Source organism: Bubalus bubalis, chromosome 3 (assembly GCF_019923935.1).
Source record: "Bubalus bubalis isolate 160015118507 breed Murrah chromosome 3, NDDB_SH_1, whole genome shotgun sequence".
Lineage (NCBI taxonomy): Eukaryota > Metazoa > Chordata > Mammalia > Artiodactyla > Bovidae > Bubalus > Bubalus bubalis.
The window spans coordinates 48,882,899-48,899,925 of NC_059159.1; the positions used below are offsets into that span (position 1 = coordinate 48,882,899).

The 17,027-nt window shown below is 43.0% G+C and overlaps 1 protein-coding gene across 1 annotated transcript; it reads left to right on the plus strand.

Annotated features, from left to right (window-relative positions):
* The first annotated feature begins 5,886 nt into the window (after nt 1-5,886).
* LOC102414393 (WAP four-disulfide core domain protein 18-like) lies at nt 5,887-7,819 on the plus strand. Its single transcript, XM_006048057.3, has 3 exons — nt 5,887-6,035; nt 6,601-6,749; nt 7,577-7,819. The coding sequence occupies exons 1-3, from the start codon at nt 5,951-5,953 to the stop codon at nt 7,622-7,624; spliced, it is 282 nt and encodes a 93-aa protein (XP_006048119.2). The 5' UTR covers nt 5,887-5,950; the 3' UTR covers nt 7,625-7,819.
* Nucleotides 7,820-17,027: the final 9,208 nt, after the last annotated feature.

The following is a 17,027-nucleotide window of genomic DNA, read 5'->3' on the forward strand; positions in this document are numbered from 1 at the left end:
TTTATTCCCATTGGTGGTGATTTTAGCATGTGTAAAGCAACTCAGTAAATGTGCGTCAGATACTATTACCTGTGTACTTTGAAGAGGAGATGGGGCTTCCCAGGTGGCGCAGTGGTAAAGAATCTGCCTGCCAATGCAGGAGACACAGGTTTGATCCCTGGGTTGAGGAGATCCCCAGGAGAAGGAAATAGCAACCTTACTCCAGTATTCTTGCCTGGGAAATCCCATGGACAGAGGAGCCTGGTGGGCTACAGTCCATGGTGTCGCAAAGAGTCGGACGTGACTAAGCACTCCCTTACTTGGAGAGGAGCTAAAGCAGAGGATATGGGGGAAGGGTTTCTCTAGGGAAGCCCCCACGGGGTCCTGGCTCAGACACAGGAGGACATCTAGGAATTCCCAAGGTTTCCACTCAGTCTTCTCCTTTAATTGTTCATTTGTGTCTTACAAAGGCTGCAGACACCTGGTCTTTTCAAATGACAATATGTCATGAGAACTTAGCAAATCCCCAAATTTGTGACTGTCACTTGAGTACTAGAAATCCACTTTTTATAGGAACATCATTTTGTTTTGTTTTTCACAAAGAAATCAAATCAGGTAGGTAAAGTGCTCCTCGTTTTCAGGTTCGTGAACAGCATCTGGGGAGGTTTTCTGGACCCCACCCTCGGAGATTCCACAGCAGTGAGTCTGGGGTGGGTTTGAAGTGTTCACAAGGCATCATTTCTTTGAGTCTCATTTCTTCACCTGGGACATGGAGATATTGGCAGAAGTAACCCCACAGGCTTGTGAGCCTTCATTGAGATGACGGGTATAAAGTATAAGCTCAGGACCTACCAGACAATCATATGCTTAATAAAGGTCAGGTATTGTTATAATTCTTGGAGAAAGTCCCTCCTTCATAACCTTGCAACATCTGTTATTACAATGAGTAGTCAACAAGACATTATAGACCATGATTATCCTTTGCTTCATACTGGGAACTTGACATACTAGAGTAGCAAGCAAATTATATTGTGTTATATAATTTCTGCCAATTAAGTTCTTTTACTGGAGTAAGAATTCTTTGCCTCATATTCCCAATTTGGATATATCCCAAGGGGAGTATAGGACTACACAGCTTGAGATAGTCCATTAAAAATTTAAGGGAGGAGGGATAAATTAAGAGTTTGATAATTACTACTATATAGAAAATAAACAACAAAGACCTACTGTATAGCACAGGGAACTATATTCTATATCTTGTAATAACCTATAATGGAAAAGCATTTGAAAAGAACAGATATGTATGTATACGTACAATGGCTTGCCTGATGGCTTAGTGGTAAAGAACCCACCTGCAAATGCAGGAGGCACAGGTTCAATCCCTGGGTCAGGAAGATCCCTGGATAAAGAAATGGCAACCCACTCCTGTAGTCTTTCTTGGGAAATCCCAAGGACAGAGAAGCAGTAGGCTACAATCCATGGGGTCACAAAGAGTCGGACAGTACCTAGTGACTAAAACAACAGCAATGTATAACTAAATCACTTTGCTGTGATTCAGCAAACTAATGCAACATTATAAATCACCTGTACTTAAGCCTTCCCTGATAGCTCAGTTGGTAAAGAATCCGCCTGCAATGCAGGAGACCCCAGTTCGATTCCTGGGTAGGGAAGATCCGCTGGAGAAGGGATAGGCTCAGATCAGATCAGATCAGTCGCCCAGTCGTGTCCGACTCTTTGCAACCCCATGAATCGCAGCACGCCAGGCCTCCTTGTCCATCACCAACTTCCGGAGTTCACTCAGACTCAGGTCCATTGAGTCAGTGATGCCATCCAGCCATCTCATCCTGTCGTCCCCTTCTCCTCTTGCCCCCAATTCCTCCCAGCATCAGAGTCTTTTCCAATGAGTCAACTCTTCCCATGAGGTAGCCAAAGTACTGGAGTTTCAGCTTTAGCATCATTCCCTCCAAAGAAATCCCAGGGCTGATCTCCTTCAGAATGGACTGGTTGGATCTCCTTGCAGTCCAAGGGACTCTCAAGAGTCTTCTCCAACACCACAGTTCAAAAGCATCAATTCTTCGGCGCTCAGCCTTCTTCACAGTCCAACTCTCACATCTATACATGACCACAGGAAAAACCATAGCCTTGACTAGACGGACCTTTGTCAGCAAAGTAATGTCTCTGCTTTTGAATATGCTATCTAGGTTGGTCATAACTTTCCTTCCAGGGAGTAAGGGTCTTTTAATTTCATGGCTGCAGTCACCATCTGCAGTGATTTTGGAGCCCAGAAAAATAAAGTCTGACACTGTTTCCACTGTTTCCCCATCTATTTCCCATGAAGTGATGGGACTGGATGCCATGATCTTCGTTTTCTGAATGTTGAGCTTTAAGCCAACTTTTTCACTCTCCACTTTCACTTTCATCAAGAGGCTTTTTTGTTCCTCTTCACTTTCTGCCATAAGGGTGGTGTCATCTGCATATCTGAGGTTATTGAGATTTCTCCCGGCAATCTTGATTCCAGCTTGTGTTTCTTCCAGTCCAGCGTTTATCATGATGTACTCTGCATAGAAGTTAAATAAACAGGGTGACAATATACAGCCTTGACGTACTCCTTTTCCTATTTGGAACCAGTCTGTTGTTCCATGTCCAGTTCTAACTGTTGCTTCCTGACCTCCCTTGTGGCTCAGCTGGGAAAGAATCCACCTGCAGTGCAGGAGACCTGGGTTCGATTCCTGGGTTGGGACGATCCCCTGGAGAAGGGAAAGGTTACCCACTCCAGTATTCTGACCTGGAGAATTCCATGGACTGTATAGTTCATGGGGTCGCAAAGAGTCAGACACGACTGAACGACTTTCAGCTTCACATACTTAAGAAAAGCATAAACAGGACTTCCCTGGTGGCTCAGTGGTAAAGAATCCACAAGACATGGGTTCAAAACCTGATCTGGGAGGATCCCACGTGCCGCAGAGCAACTATCTGTGGGCCACAACTATGGAGCCTGATCTCTAGAGCCCATGGGCTGCAGCTCCTGAAGTCCATCGCCTAGAGCCTAAGCTCTGCAACAAGAGAGTAGCCCCCACTTACTGCAACCAGAGAAAAGACTGAGTAGAAATGCAGATCTAGAAGAGCCACAAATCAATAGTAAATTACAAGTAGATAAATAAAATCTGAAAAACTTTATCTTGGAGAAGAAAGACTATGAATATACTGAATCAGTGTGTGAGAAATCCACGTCTCCTTCACTGTGGGAGGAAGTGTAAATGGTACGGTCTTTTTTTTTTCCCCTTTCAGTTGTACTGAGATATAATTGACATACAGCACTGTATACATTTAAAGTGTAAAACAACGATTTAACTTACATCCGTTGTGAGACGATTATCACCAGAAGTCTAGTGGACATCCATCATCTCCAGAGATATAATAGTAAAGGAATAGAAAAAAATATTTTCCCTTCTGATAAGAACTCTTAACTCTTAACTCTTTACTCTCTTAACAACTTTCATTTATAAAGTGTAGCTCTGTTACTTATTTTTATCATGTTGTTTGGTCCCTAAGTCATGTCCAACTCTTTGTGACCCCATGGACTGCAATACACCAGGCCTCCCTGTCCCTCACCATCTCCTGGAATTCACCCAAGTTCATGCCCATTGAATCGGAGATGCCAACAAACCATCTCATCCTCTGCTGCCCTCTTCTCCTTTTGCCTTCAATATTTCCCAGCATCATGTTGTATATTATGATGTATCCCTAATACTTATAACTGAAAGTTTGTACCTTTTGACTACCTTTATCTAATACTCCCAACAGCTTGCCTCTGGTAGCTACAAATCTGAACACTTTTTCAATGAATTTGTTTGTTTTTGAAGTATAATTGACCTACAATACTATGTTAGTTCCTGGGACACAAGACAGTGATTCAATATTTCTATATGCTTCAAAATGACATCAGGAAAGGTCTAGTTGTCACCTGTCACCATACAAAAAAAATTACATAATTATTGACTATATTCTCCACACAGTAAATTTCATATCTGCAAAGAAACCTAGATGCCCATCCATAGTGGAATAAAGTGTGAGATATACATATATGTGCATTACTGAACCATAAATTGCATAGTCTTTTTGGAGGACAATTTGGCAAATATCTTGTATCTTTTCAGTAGGTGGCTCCTTTGCATCCTTTGTATTTTCATGTTTAGGCATCTATTCTGGGGAAATACTGATACATAATTGTGTATATAATTATACATATATGTGTGTGATATATAATTGTGTATGTGTATATATATATATATATATAAGCATTGCAAAGTGTATGATACATATTCACGAGAAATTGTTTGATGACAAAAAACCCCAAACCTGCTAAGTGTCTTAACAATTAAAGTTTGGCCAAATAAATTATAACCCATTCATAAAATGGAATTTTAGATAGTAGCTATTATTTTTTTTAAAAAAGAAGATACTAACCTGGAAAGCTCTCCAAGACATCACATTAACTGAATAAAGCAAAATAATACATATAACTTCATTTCTACAAAAAAAAAGTATGTGTTTATATACACACATAAATATATGCAAAAGCATAGGAAAAGAGCTTTGAAAAATACAAAGCAAACTGGTAATATTGATTGCTTCCTGGAAGGTTACTCGGGATATATCTGTACTGTCGGAATTATTTACCACAATCGTGTGTTGTGTGAAAATGAACTTTGACAGATGATGTTAACTCAGGGATAGTCATCGTATCTCAGTCACTTTTGGGGAGATATTCTCGGCAAGTCCTCTCCTTGCCAACAGTGCTGCTCCAGAGAATGCTCCTGCAAGCTCTTTGGAGCTGTCCAGCCCTGGCCCCATGATTGAGGCCACAATACGTAGCAGCCTGGGGTCCAGCCAGCCATCATGGGTTTGGATCTGGGCTTGCCCTTTGCTTTGGTCTGTGCTGCGTGGCACCATTGATCTCCACCCTGGACTGAGCTTTCTCTCTAGGGACCCTGGTCCCTCCTTCAGACTAAGGAGTCATTCTTGGGTGCTTTTGCCCTTTGAGTCTGCAGAGATTCTGAGATGCTAATGTGAGCTCACTGCCTGAGATGGACAGGCTGAGCCCCCTCTTGGCTGACTTCATCTTTCTCTGCCCAGGCCTCCCCACAGGAGGTCTTAAGGTGCTTGTCTGACCTCTGACCACCAAGGACAAAGCAGACTTTCTCTTCACTCCCACTGTCATTGGGGGTGTATCTGCACACATCTTTCTCAGAGATTTTGTAATTGAGATGGGAAAGTGGGCTAGGCTCCTTACACAAGCCCCTGAGGACCCCTTTGTGTCTTTCTCCTGTAGTTCTGCTCATGTAGGGCACCCACACAACCTTCTCTCCAGAAACTTCTTGGTATGAAGCAGGGTAGCCTCAGAGACCACCAGACTCCAAGATCGACCGTACTTCTCAACTCTCAAGGCCCCTGCCCAGCTCGTGGTCTTGAACATCCATCCCCTTAGATGAGTGACTTTTTCACTCTCACTGTGGTTCCACCCTTAGCCATGGGGGCAGCTCCAAAGCACATGTTCACCATCCTTGTGTGACTGGAGCTGCAGGAGACCCCAGATGGGCCCGTACAAACAACACCAGCTTAAGCTCTTACTCTGATAATATAATGTACACGGAGAAAATTCTTTTATTTGGCTATGGTTCCTAGAGGCACCAGGGAAATCAGGGCTAAGAAGTAATGGAGCAATGAATGAAGAGCTTAAACATGTTCCCGAGCTTTCCAGTTTAATATTCACCTCTCCTAGAACCCATTACCTAGTCTGAGAAACCAGTTGTTAAATAGGACAAGGAAATTAGAACAAGGACACTCCCTTGAGAGCTTACATTTTAATACTCTTCCTGCTCTACTGCTTCCCACCCCACCCTCCTTTCTGGTGACAGTGAGAGTATAAATTATAGCTGGGCTCTGCCCCTTCACCACACCAGAAGCCAACATGAAGACAGGCACTATCTTTGTTCTGCTGGCTTTCATCATCATGGGGCTGGAGGTGACCTGGGCTCAGAAGTCTCCTGTCAAAGGTGAGGGTGCTGAGGGTACCCCAGCTGACTGCAGAGAAGGCTCAGAGCCCAGTGCTAAATGTGGGAATGGTTTGGCCTGGAAGCAACCACATCCCTTCATGCATTTCCCTTGATCTAAATGAGAGTTCACCCCGCGTTTCCCATGGTCCTTATCAGATTGGGTTGGGTCTGATTGGAAGTCATGGGTCAAGTGTAGTGTTCTCTCTATTAGGACCTTTGCCCAGATGTGGGACTCCACAGGGAGCTATGGGACAAACACATGTGGACTCACACACATGAACGGGGAACTGGAGACCTCTGTGAGCAGAGACTTCTCTAAGATCTTCTTATGATGGGGAAAAAGAGGGTTATGACTGGGAAGGTTTCTTGTCCTCTGAGACTGTGCAGACTTTGGAGCAGGGAGAACTTTCTGCTAAGGCCAGACCGTGGGCTGAAGACTGACACTGGAGAAGTCAAGGCTGAGGGAGGAGTCTTGCCAGTGATGAGGGCTTCAGGGCTCCAGCAGCCATTCTCAAGCCTGTCTTGGTGACTATAACAGACTGCACAAAACCATCCTGTGTTTCAGGACGACAGAGACCTGGATTCTGCCCGGAGGTGCCCAGAGGTACTCTGGGAATTTGTGTTGAAAGGTGCTTTGGAGATGATTCCTGTCCCAGGGGAATGAAATGCTGCAGCCATGGGTGTGGTCATTCCTGCACAACTCCTGTCTTCCGAGTGAGTACAAATCAACCATGCACTGGCCAAGGATGCACATGACTCCCAGGGCACTTTGCTGGTGCAGAGGGCTGCTCACATGTCCACTGCATGTGAGAGTCTGGAAGATTCCGGGAGAAAAGGGCTAGAAATATGGCAAAAGGACAGCTGGTTGCACCATCTGAGGTCTTCTCTTAGAAGAGGAGCCCTATCCCAAGACAGCCCTGATGGGTTCAGTTGAGAAAAGTAGCCATGATCCTAGATGCAGAGGTCACTCTTTACCAGGAGTTTCTCACTTTCCTTCTCCTCCCTCACCAAAGGGGCTTAATGCTTCCTGGAAAATAGGTCATCCTGGGAGGAGGAAGAAAGGGAAAGGGAACCCCAAGTATCTCCTGTGTCAGATACACATTGTGCTGGAATTGATGTAAAAAGACAAGAACAACATGTGTCAGGAGACAGATATCGATAATTGCAACCTAGTGTGAGGAGTGCCCCAAAAAGAGTTCGCCTGAGATCTGTGGGATCAAAGAGAGGAGTTATTGACTTTGCCTGGGAGGAGAGAGATTGGGAAAGTTGTCAGAGAGTAGAGAAACGTCAAGGGAGAGCATAAAGGATGCATGAAGTCAGCAGGAGGAAGGCAGGGCAGCTGAGAGAGTGGGAGGAGTGTCGACCTGCCCCAGTGGAGAAGAGAAAGCGATGGTGGTGGGAAGGGATTGTAATATCTCAGAGGGTGGTGGAGGGAAATCCATACCAGAGCCCAGAGAGGAAGGAGCTTCCTGTTGAAGAGTTTGGTAAACTGCTGGATGCTTCTAAGCACAATTAATGTCATGATCAAATTTGTATTTTAGAAAGGTGGCTCTGGTGGCCATGGGAAAGTTGGACAGAAGGTTTATTGAGCATGCCTGGAGACCAGCCCCAGAAGATTTTTCATGAATCCGTGAATTTGATGCTTGTCATAACTACAAGATTTTCACATCCATTCCAGACTCTTTTCTATGCCTGGAATTGTAGCCCTGGAAGATGAAGATCTAAAATGGTGGGATGTCTGCTTTCTAAAAAGCCTGTGTGGAAAATAAATTTGTGGCATAGTTTGGGTTGTGTCCTTCTTTCCATGTAGGCATTCTGGTGGCCCCTCCGTGGCTTAACAGGACCACATGTGTATACATGGGCCCATGAATACAGGACACTCAGGATACAAATAGACCAGAGGCAAGTCCCCCTCCCGCCACCCTCCACCTAATTTCAGTCCCCTCCCACTTAGTTTCATTCATCCAGAGGAGCCTGGTGAGCCACAGTCCACAGGGTTGCAGTGAGTTAGACATGACTGAGCAACAAACACTTTCGCTTTTATCTCTATGTACCTAGACAAGGTAGAAGGTCTGAGAATGTTTTTTCAAGTGTTCTGTGAATATGATTTTGGTCAAGCATAAAAAATAAATAACTATGACTATGTAGCACATAGCAGACCTGTTACAGCAGACTTCATTAAGACAAGACTTGGAAGGGACAGTGCGGGGATACCCTATTCTAAGGCAAGGCACCAACATCTATCAGGACTTGATGCCTAATTCTAGGAGAGGGAGCCTGATCCTTGGCATGTGGAACTTGGGCTGGCATGAGTTGGGAAATGTCAGCTCTTGTCTTGGAGTGATTTGGAGTCAGGATACAGTTATGAGAAAGGCTTTGTGGATGGAGCTTTGGATTCAGACTTTCCCTGAGGAAGAGCATAAAACTTGGTCTCCCAAAGATTCTGGCAAAGATGATAGTCTGGATGGTCTGCTTGCAAGCTTTCTCTCTTCCAGCTCTCTGTTCACTTCTTCCTACTGAATCCCCCTACTTTGCCTGCGAGTCTGCTCTTCCATATCTGTATGTCCCTGTCACCAACACTGCTCTTGCTTCTCATATAGCACATCGTAGAATCCCAATGCCCCATGGCCTCACCAGTCTGTGCATCGGAACGAGGGGATATTAGCCCTGAAATCATCTTTCAGTGGCTGGCCATTCCCATTTCAAAGGATTCCATGCCCCTGTCTCCCTTGGTCATTCAGGGAGGTTCATGACCATACACTAAAATGTTCTCAAACATTTATCTGTCATACTGAATGACCTTCCCCTGCAAAGATATTTGAGGATGGCCTCTTATAACTTCCACTTAGGTTTCTCCCTTCCAGGTAGTCCAGATTCCCCTAGAGAGTTTTTTGCTTTTTAGTAAACTTCTCATTTTTCTTACCGGCATTTACTTTTCCTTTTTCGGCAGGGGCTGGGGGTGTGTGCTCTGCAGCATGTGAGATCTTAGTTCCCCTACTACGGATTGAGCTTGTTCCTCCTGCACTGCAGGCACGAAGTCTTAACCATGGGACCACAAAGAAAGTCCCTCACCTGCATTTAAACTGCCTTTATATTTAAGAGAAACTCTGTTTCTCCCTCTGGAGATTGGCAAGGCCCAGGTACTTCCTTCCTACTCCCTGACAAATAGGGCTTGGAATTATATTGCTTCTCTCTGATGATGTGGATTTATAGGGAATGGCACTGTGACTTAGGAATCAGTTCAGCTCAGTTCAGTCACTCAGTCGTGTCCGACTGTTTGCAACCCCATGAATCACATCACACCAGGCCTCCCTGTCCGTCACCATCTCCCGGAGTTCACTCAAACTCACGTCCATCGAGTCAGTGATGCCATCCAGCCATCTCATCCTCTGTCATCCCTTACTCCTCCTGCCCCCAATCCCTCCCAGCAACAGGGTCTTTTCCAATGAGTCAGCTCTTCGCATGAGGTAGCCAAAGTACTGGAGTTTCAGCTTTAGCATCATTCCTTCCAAAGAACACCCAGGGCTGATCTCCTTTAGAATGGACTGGTTGGATCTCCTTGCAGTCCAAGGGACTCTCAAGAGTCTTCTCCAACACCACAGTTCAGAAGCATTAATTCTTCGGCTCTCAGCTTTCTTCACAGTCCAACTCTCACATCCATACATGACCACTGGAAAAACCATAGCCTTGACTAGACAGACCTTTGTTGGCAAGGTAATGTCTCTGCTTTTCGATACGCTATCTAGGTTGGTCATAACTTTCCTCCCAAGGAGTAAGCGTCTTTTAATTTCATGGCTGCAATCACCATCTGCAGTGATTTTGGAGCCCCAAAAAATAAAGTCTGACACTGTTTCCACTGTTTCTCCATCTATTTCCTATGAAGTGATGGGACCAGATGCCATGATCTTCGTTTTCTGAATGCTGAGCTTTAAGCTAACTTTTTCACTCTCCTCTTTCACTTTCATCAAGAGGCTTTTTTGTTCCTCTTCACTTTCTGCCATAAGGGTGGTGTCATCTGCATATCTGAGGTTATTGATATTTCTCCCGGCAATCTTGATTCCAGCCTGTGCTTCTTCCAGCCCAGCATTTCTCATGATGTACTCTGCATATCAGTTAAATAAGCAGGGTGACAATATACAGCCTTGATATACTCCTTTTCCTATTTGGAACCAGTCTGTTGTTCCATGTCCAGTTCTAACTGCTGCTTCCTGACCTGCATATAGGTTTCTTAAGAGACAGGTCAGGTGGTCTGGTATTCCCATCTCTTTCAGAATTTTCCACAGTTGATTGTGATCCACACAGTCAAAGGCTTTGGCATAGTCAATAAAGCAGAAATAGATGTTTTTCTGGAACTCTCTTGCTTTTTTGATGATCCAGCGGATGTTGACAATTTGACCTCTGGTTCCTCCGTCTTTTCTAAAACCAGCTTGAACATCAGGAAGTTCACGGTTCATGTATTGCTGAAGCCTGGACTGGAGAATTTTGAGCATTACTTTACTAGCGTGTGCTGCTACTGCTGCTAAGTCGCCTCAGTCGTGTCCGACTCTGTGCGACCCCATAGATGGCAGCCCACCAGGCTCCCCCATCCCTGGGATTCTCCAGGCAAGAACACTGGAGTGGGTTGCCATTTCCTTCTCCAATGCATGAAAGTAAAAAGTGAAAGTGAAGTTGCTCAGTCGTGTCCGACTCTTCGCTACCTCATGGACTGCAGCCTACCAAGCTCCTCTGTCCATGGGATTTTCCAGGCAAGAGTACTGGAGTGGGGTGCCATTAGCGTGTGAGATGAGTGCAATTGTGCGGTAGTTTGAACATTCCTTAGCATTGCCTTTCTTTGGGATTGGAATGAAAACTGACCTTTTCCAGTCCTGTGGCCACTGCTGAGTTTTCCAAATTTGCTGGCATATTGAGTGCAGCACTTTCACAGCATCATCTTTCAGGATTTGAAAGAGCTCAACTGGAATTCCATCACCTCCACTAGCTTTGTTCGTAGTGATGCTTTCTAAGGCCCACTTGACTTCACATTTCAGGATGTCTGGCTTTAGGTGAGTGATCACACCATCGTGATTATCTTGGTCATGAAGCTCTTTTTTGTACAGTTCTGTGTATTCTTGCCACCTCTTCTTAATATCTTCTGCTTCTGTTAAGTCCATACCATTTCTGTCCTTTATCGAGCCCATCTTTACATGAAATGTTCCCTTGGTATCTCTAATTTTCTTGAAGAGATCTCTAGTCTTTCCCTTCTGTTGTTTTCCTCTATTTCTTTGCATTGATCGTTGAGAAAGGCTTTCTTATCTCTCCTTGCTATTCTTTGGAACTCTGCATTCAGATGCTTATATCTTTCCTTTTCTTCTTTGCTTTTCACTTCTCTTCTTTTCACAGCTATTTGTAAGGCCTCCCCAGACAGCCATTTTGCTTTTTTGCATTTCTTTTCCATGGGGATGGTCTTGATCCCTGTCTCCTGTACAATGTCACAAACCTCCATCCATAGTTCATCAGACACTCTATCTATCAGATCTAGGCCCTTAAATCTATTTCTCACTTCTACTGTATAATCATAAGGAATTTGATTTAAGTCATACCTGAATGGTCTAGTGGTTTTCCCTACTTTCTTCAATTTCAGTCTGAATTTGGCAATAAGGAGTTCATGATCTGAGCCACAGTCAGCTCCCGGTCTTGTTTTTGGTGACTATATAGAGCTTCTCCATCTTTGGCTGCAAAGAATATAATCAATCTGATTACTGTGTTGACCATCTGGTGATATCCATGTGTAGAGTCTTCTCTTGTGTTGTTGGAAGAGGCTGTTTGCTATGACCAGTGCGTTCTCTTGGCAAAACTCTATTAGCCTTTGCCCTGCTTCATTCTGTACTCCAAGGCCAAATTTGCCTGTTGCCCCAGGTGTTTCTTGACTTCCTACTTTTGCATTCCAGTCCCCTATAATGAAAAGGACATCTTTTTTGGGGTGTTAGTTCTAAAAGGTCTTGTAGGTCTTCATAGAACTGTTCAACTTCAGCTTCTTCAGTGTTACTGGTTGGGGCATAGACTTGGATTACTGTGATATTGAATGGTTTGCCTTAGAAACGAACAGAGATCATTGTGTCCTTTTTGAGATTGCATCCAAGTACTGCATTCGGACTCTTTTGTTGACCATGATGGCTACTCCATTTCTTCTGAGGGATTCCTGCCCACAGTAGTAGATATAATGGTCATCTGAGTTAAATTCACCCATTCCAGTCCATTTTAGTTCTCTGATTCCTAGAATGTCGACGTTCACTCTTGCCATCTCCTGTTTGACCACTTCCAATTTGCCTTGATTCATGGACCTGACATTCCAGGTTCCTATGCAATGTTGCTTTTTACAGCATTGGACCTTGCTTCTATCACCAGTCACATCCACAGCTGGGTATTGTTTTTGCTTTGGCTCCATCCCTTCATTCTTTCTGGAGTTATTTCTCCACTGATCTACAGTAGCATATTGGGCACCTACTGACCTGGGGAGTTCCTCTTTTAGTATCCTATCATTTTGCCTTTTCATTCTGTTCATGGGGTTCTCAGGGCAGGAATACTGAAGTGGTTTGCCATTCCCTTCTCCAGTGGACCACTTTCTGTCAGACTTCTCCACTATGACCCACCCGTCTTGGGTGGCCCCACACGGCATGGCTTAGTTTCATTGAGTTAGACAAGGCTGTGGTCCTAGTGTGATTAGATTGGCTAGTTTTCTGTAGTTATGGTTTCAGTGTATCTGCCCTCTGATGCCCTCTCACAGCACCTACTGTCTTACTTGGGTTTCTCTTACCTTGGACAGGGGGTATCTCTTCACTGCTGCTTCAGCAAAGCGCAGCCACTGCTCCTTACCTTGGACGAGGGGTATCTCCTCACTGCCGCCCCTCCCGACCTTGAACCTGGAGTAGCTCCTCTCGGCCCTCCTGCACCCATGCAGCCACTGCTCCTTGGATGTGGGGTTGCTCCTCCTGACTTAGGGATAGTCCAAAACAATTCACAGCAGCAGAGGTGCCAGGAACCAGATTGTGGCTGTGAGCTAAACTTGGCTATGTCCTCTGATACCTGCCTTACATTGTTTCTTAATCTGTTCCTAAACCTGATTCACCAGTCTGTTTCTTCTATGAGCTGTGTAATAACAAAATTCCTGTTGTCTCAACTTAGTCAGAATTGCCTTCTTTTGTCTGTATCGAAAAGGGCTTAATGTGGGTAGAAACCAGTGTCAGGAGTGGATACAGGGCAACTATGCTCAGGGAAATGGCAGGAATCTGGGTTTCATGAATTGAACCAGTTAGAAGCCAAAGGCAATGAGAATGTTGTTAGTCTCCTAGGATGGAAATCTGGCATTTGATGATAAAACAGGTAATAACCTCCTAGGTTAAATATTTCTAGGTATTTTATTCTTTTGGATGCTATTGTAGATGGAATTGTTTGCTTAGTTTCTTTTATGGATTTTTCATTGCTGATGAATTGCATTGTGTACTGACCTGAACTTCACTGAATTTATTTTTTGCCTCTTGTAGGATTTTTGTAAATTCTTTGTGATTTTCTGTGTATAGAATCATGTCATCTTCAAATAGAGGTAGTTTTACTTCTTTATTCCCCAACTTTCATACCTTTTATTTCTTTCTCTTGCATGATTTCTGTGGCTAGAAACTCCCGTTTAATGCAACAGTGAAGCAGGAAACCTTGTCTTTTTCCTGGTCTTAGAAGGAAAGCTTTTAGTCTTTTACTATTGAATATGAAGTTAGCTATGAATTTTTCATGAATTCCATCTATTGTGTTGAGAAAATTCACTTCTATTCCTAGTTTTCTTAGTATTTTTATCATTAAAGACTGTTAGGTTTTGTCAAATCCTTTTTGTGTATCAGTTAAGATGATGATGTGTTTTTTTCTTCCTTTATTCTATTAATGTTCTGCATTATATTTATTGATTTTCACCACCAATGCCTTCTTAAGATAAATCCTACTAGGTCATGATGTATAATCCTTTTGCTATGCTATTGAAATCACTTGGCTAGTATTTTTTTTTTTTTTTAGGATTTTTGCACGTATTTTTATAAGGGATATTGGCCTTTAATTTTCTTTTCTTGTAATGTCTTTATCTGGCTTTGATATTAGCATAATATTGACTTCATAGAATGAATTAGGAAGTGTTTCCTCTTCTATTTTCTGGAAGACTCTAAGAATTGTTAAGAATTTTTATTTTTTTGCATTGCAGCTAGATAATATAGTTTATAATATCAGGAATAGGTTTTTAATTTCTTTGTGGCCTAGTACTTGTTTGATTTTTGTGAATGTCCTATTAACACTAAAAAAGAAAAAAAAAAATGTCTTCTCTGTTGTTGAGTGTAAAGTTGTCTATTATCCATTAGTTTTGTTAGGTAGGTAGAATAGGGAAAAGGAGTCCAAAATGGCGGTGGCTAAAAGACAAGAAGGGTCAAAGGAAGGTCCGAGGACCAGAGTGAAGACTTCAGGCAGAACAAACAGCACTCCTGGCTAAGCCCAATTTGCATAGGGCAGGCCCAGGTGGAGAAAAAAACATATAAAAGGAGGAGCCAAAGCGCTCTCTCTCTCTCTCTCACTCTCTCTCACTCTCTCTCTTTCTCCCTCCCTCCCCAAGCACTCCTCCACTCTCTTCTCTTTTGAGTCTTTGGGTTGGCATGCCCTCACACTTCGAGGATGGATTCTCCTGCTATCTTCTAAATAAAATAGAGCTGTAACACTGATTTACCTAAGAGCTATAATACGGTTTGTCCAAGACCCAAGAACTGTGACATGCCGAGGGCTTTAATGTCCGTCGCTCCAATTCTTTGTTGTGACGAGAAAAAGAACCAAGGAACATACACTCGCGTGGCAGTTTGAATTTGTTAATCTTTATGATTTAATTTGTCTTTTTTTTTCATTATTTTTGTCTGTATGATTCATTAATTTCTGAGAGGGATTTGATAAAATGTCCAACTAAAATAATTTATTCATGTATTTCTTTTACTTTTATCAGTTATTTCTTTGTATATATGTCAAGTAATAATTTTAGGAGTATATGTGCCTGTGTTCACAACCATCTTCTTACTTTATCATTCCTTTTAACATTAAATAATATCCTTTTCCCTTTATATATTTGATATTAAAATATTTTTGCTAAATATCAAAATTGATAATTCAGCATTCTTTTAGTTCATATTTGTCTAGTAAAATTTCCATCTCTATAAGACATACTATTAGGCCTTTTTCATGTGTTTCTTAAAGCAGTATTTTGCTTGACTTAAACTCATTTTATTCAATTTGAGAGGTCTTCTGTGTCAGGACCAGCCCAACAGCGAACCAACCCGAGGGAGCAGTGCCACAGAAGAATAAGGAAAAATAAGACTCATTCATAGGCAAAAGCCCAGATCCTAATCCTTGCATGCCTTTTATTGCTAACATCTACTTCCTTGAGCTCTAGAGATATTTGTTTTTTACAATCTCAGATCGGGGGATAAAGATATACAATGCCAGTCCTCAATGTCAAACCTTCAGGCCATTCATGATTGTGTTTAGCACTTCAGCTAGCGACCTTTCTCAGCAGCTCCCTCAAGGCTCTGGTTATGAGAACTGTCACTTATGGTTTTCCATCAGTCACATCAGTACTTCAACATCTTGTTTTCAAGATATTTTTCCACTATGTACTTTTTACTGCTCTCAGCCCTTCGCCTGGGGGTGATGAGAAAGTTGTTCTTTTTTTTCAAAGAAGCCCTGTTAATTATAGAACAGGCCTGTGCATAGCATATTCCCTACATTCTGATCACTAAGTTTAACCTATTTATGTTTATGGCCCTAACTGTTAAGCTAGGATTTATCCTGTCACCACATTTCTTGTTTCTTATTTATCATACTTTCTTATTGCTTTTTCTAGTTTGCTATTCTTTACTCTTTCCATTAACTAGGCTAAATTATTCATTTAGTACTTTAAAATTCATACTTCTAATTTTATTCTTCTGGAATTTACCCCTGTTGATTTTTTTCAGTCAGCCAGTTCAGTCTCTCAGTCGTGTCTGACTCTGTGAGACCCCATGAGTCGCAGCATGCCAGGCCTCCCTGTCCATCACCATCTCCCGGAGTTCACTCAGACTCACGTCCATCGAGTCAGTGATGCCATCCAGCCATCTCATCCTCTGTCGTCCCCTTCTCCTCCTGCCCCCAATCCCTCCCAGCATCAGAGTCTTTTCCAATGAGTCAACTCTTCACATGAGGTGGCCAAAGTACTGGAGTTTCAGCTTTAGCATCAGTCCTTCCAATGAACACCTGATCTCCTTTAGAATGGACTGGTTGGATCGCCTTACAGTCCAAGGGATGCTCAAGAGTCTTCTCCAACACCACAGTTCAAAAGCATCAATTCTTCAGTGCTCAGCTTTCTTCACAGTCCAACTCTCACATCCATACATGACCACTGGAAAAACCATCGCCTTGACTAGATGGACTTTGTTGGCAAAATAGTCTCTGCTTTTGAATATGCTATCTAGGTTGGTCATAACTTTCCTTCCAAGGAGTAAGCGTCTTTTAATTTCATGGCTGCAGTCACCATCTGCAGTGATTTTGGAGCCCAGAAAAATAAAGTCTCACACTGTTTCCACTGTTTCCCCATCTATTTCCCATGAAGTGACGGGACCGGAGGCCATGATCTTCGTTTTCTGAATGTTGAGCTTTAAGCCAACTTTTTCACTCTCCACTTTCATCAAGAGGCTTTTGAGTTCCTCTTCACTTTCTGCCATAAGGGTGGTGTCATCTGCATATCTGAGGTTATTGATATTTCTCCTGGCAATCTTGATTCCAGCTTGTATTTCTTCCAGCCCAGCGTTTCTCATGATGTACACTGCATAGAAGTTAAATAAACAGGGTGACAATATACAGCCTTGACGTACTCCTTTTCCTATTTGGAACCAGTCTGTTGTTCCATGTCCAGTTCTACCTGTTGCTTCCTGACCTGCATATAGGTTTCTCAAGAGGCAGGTCAGG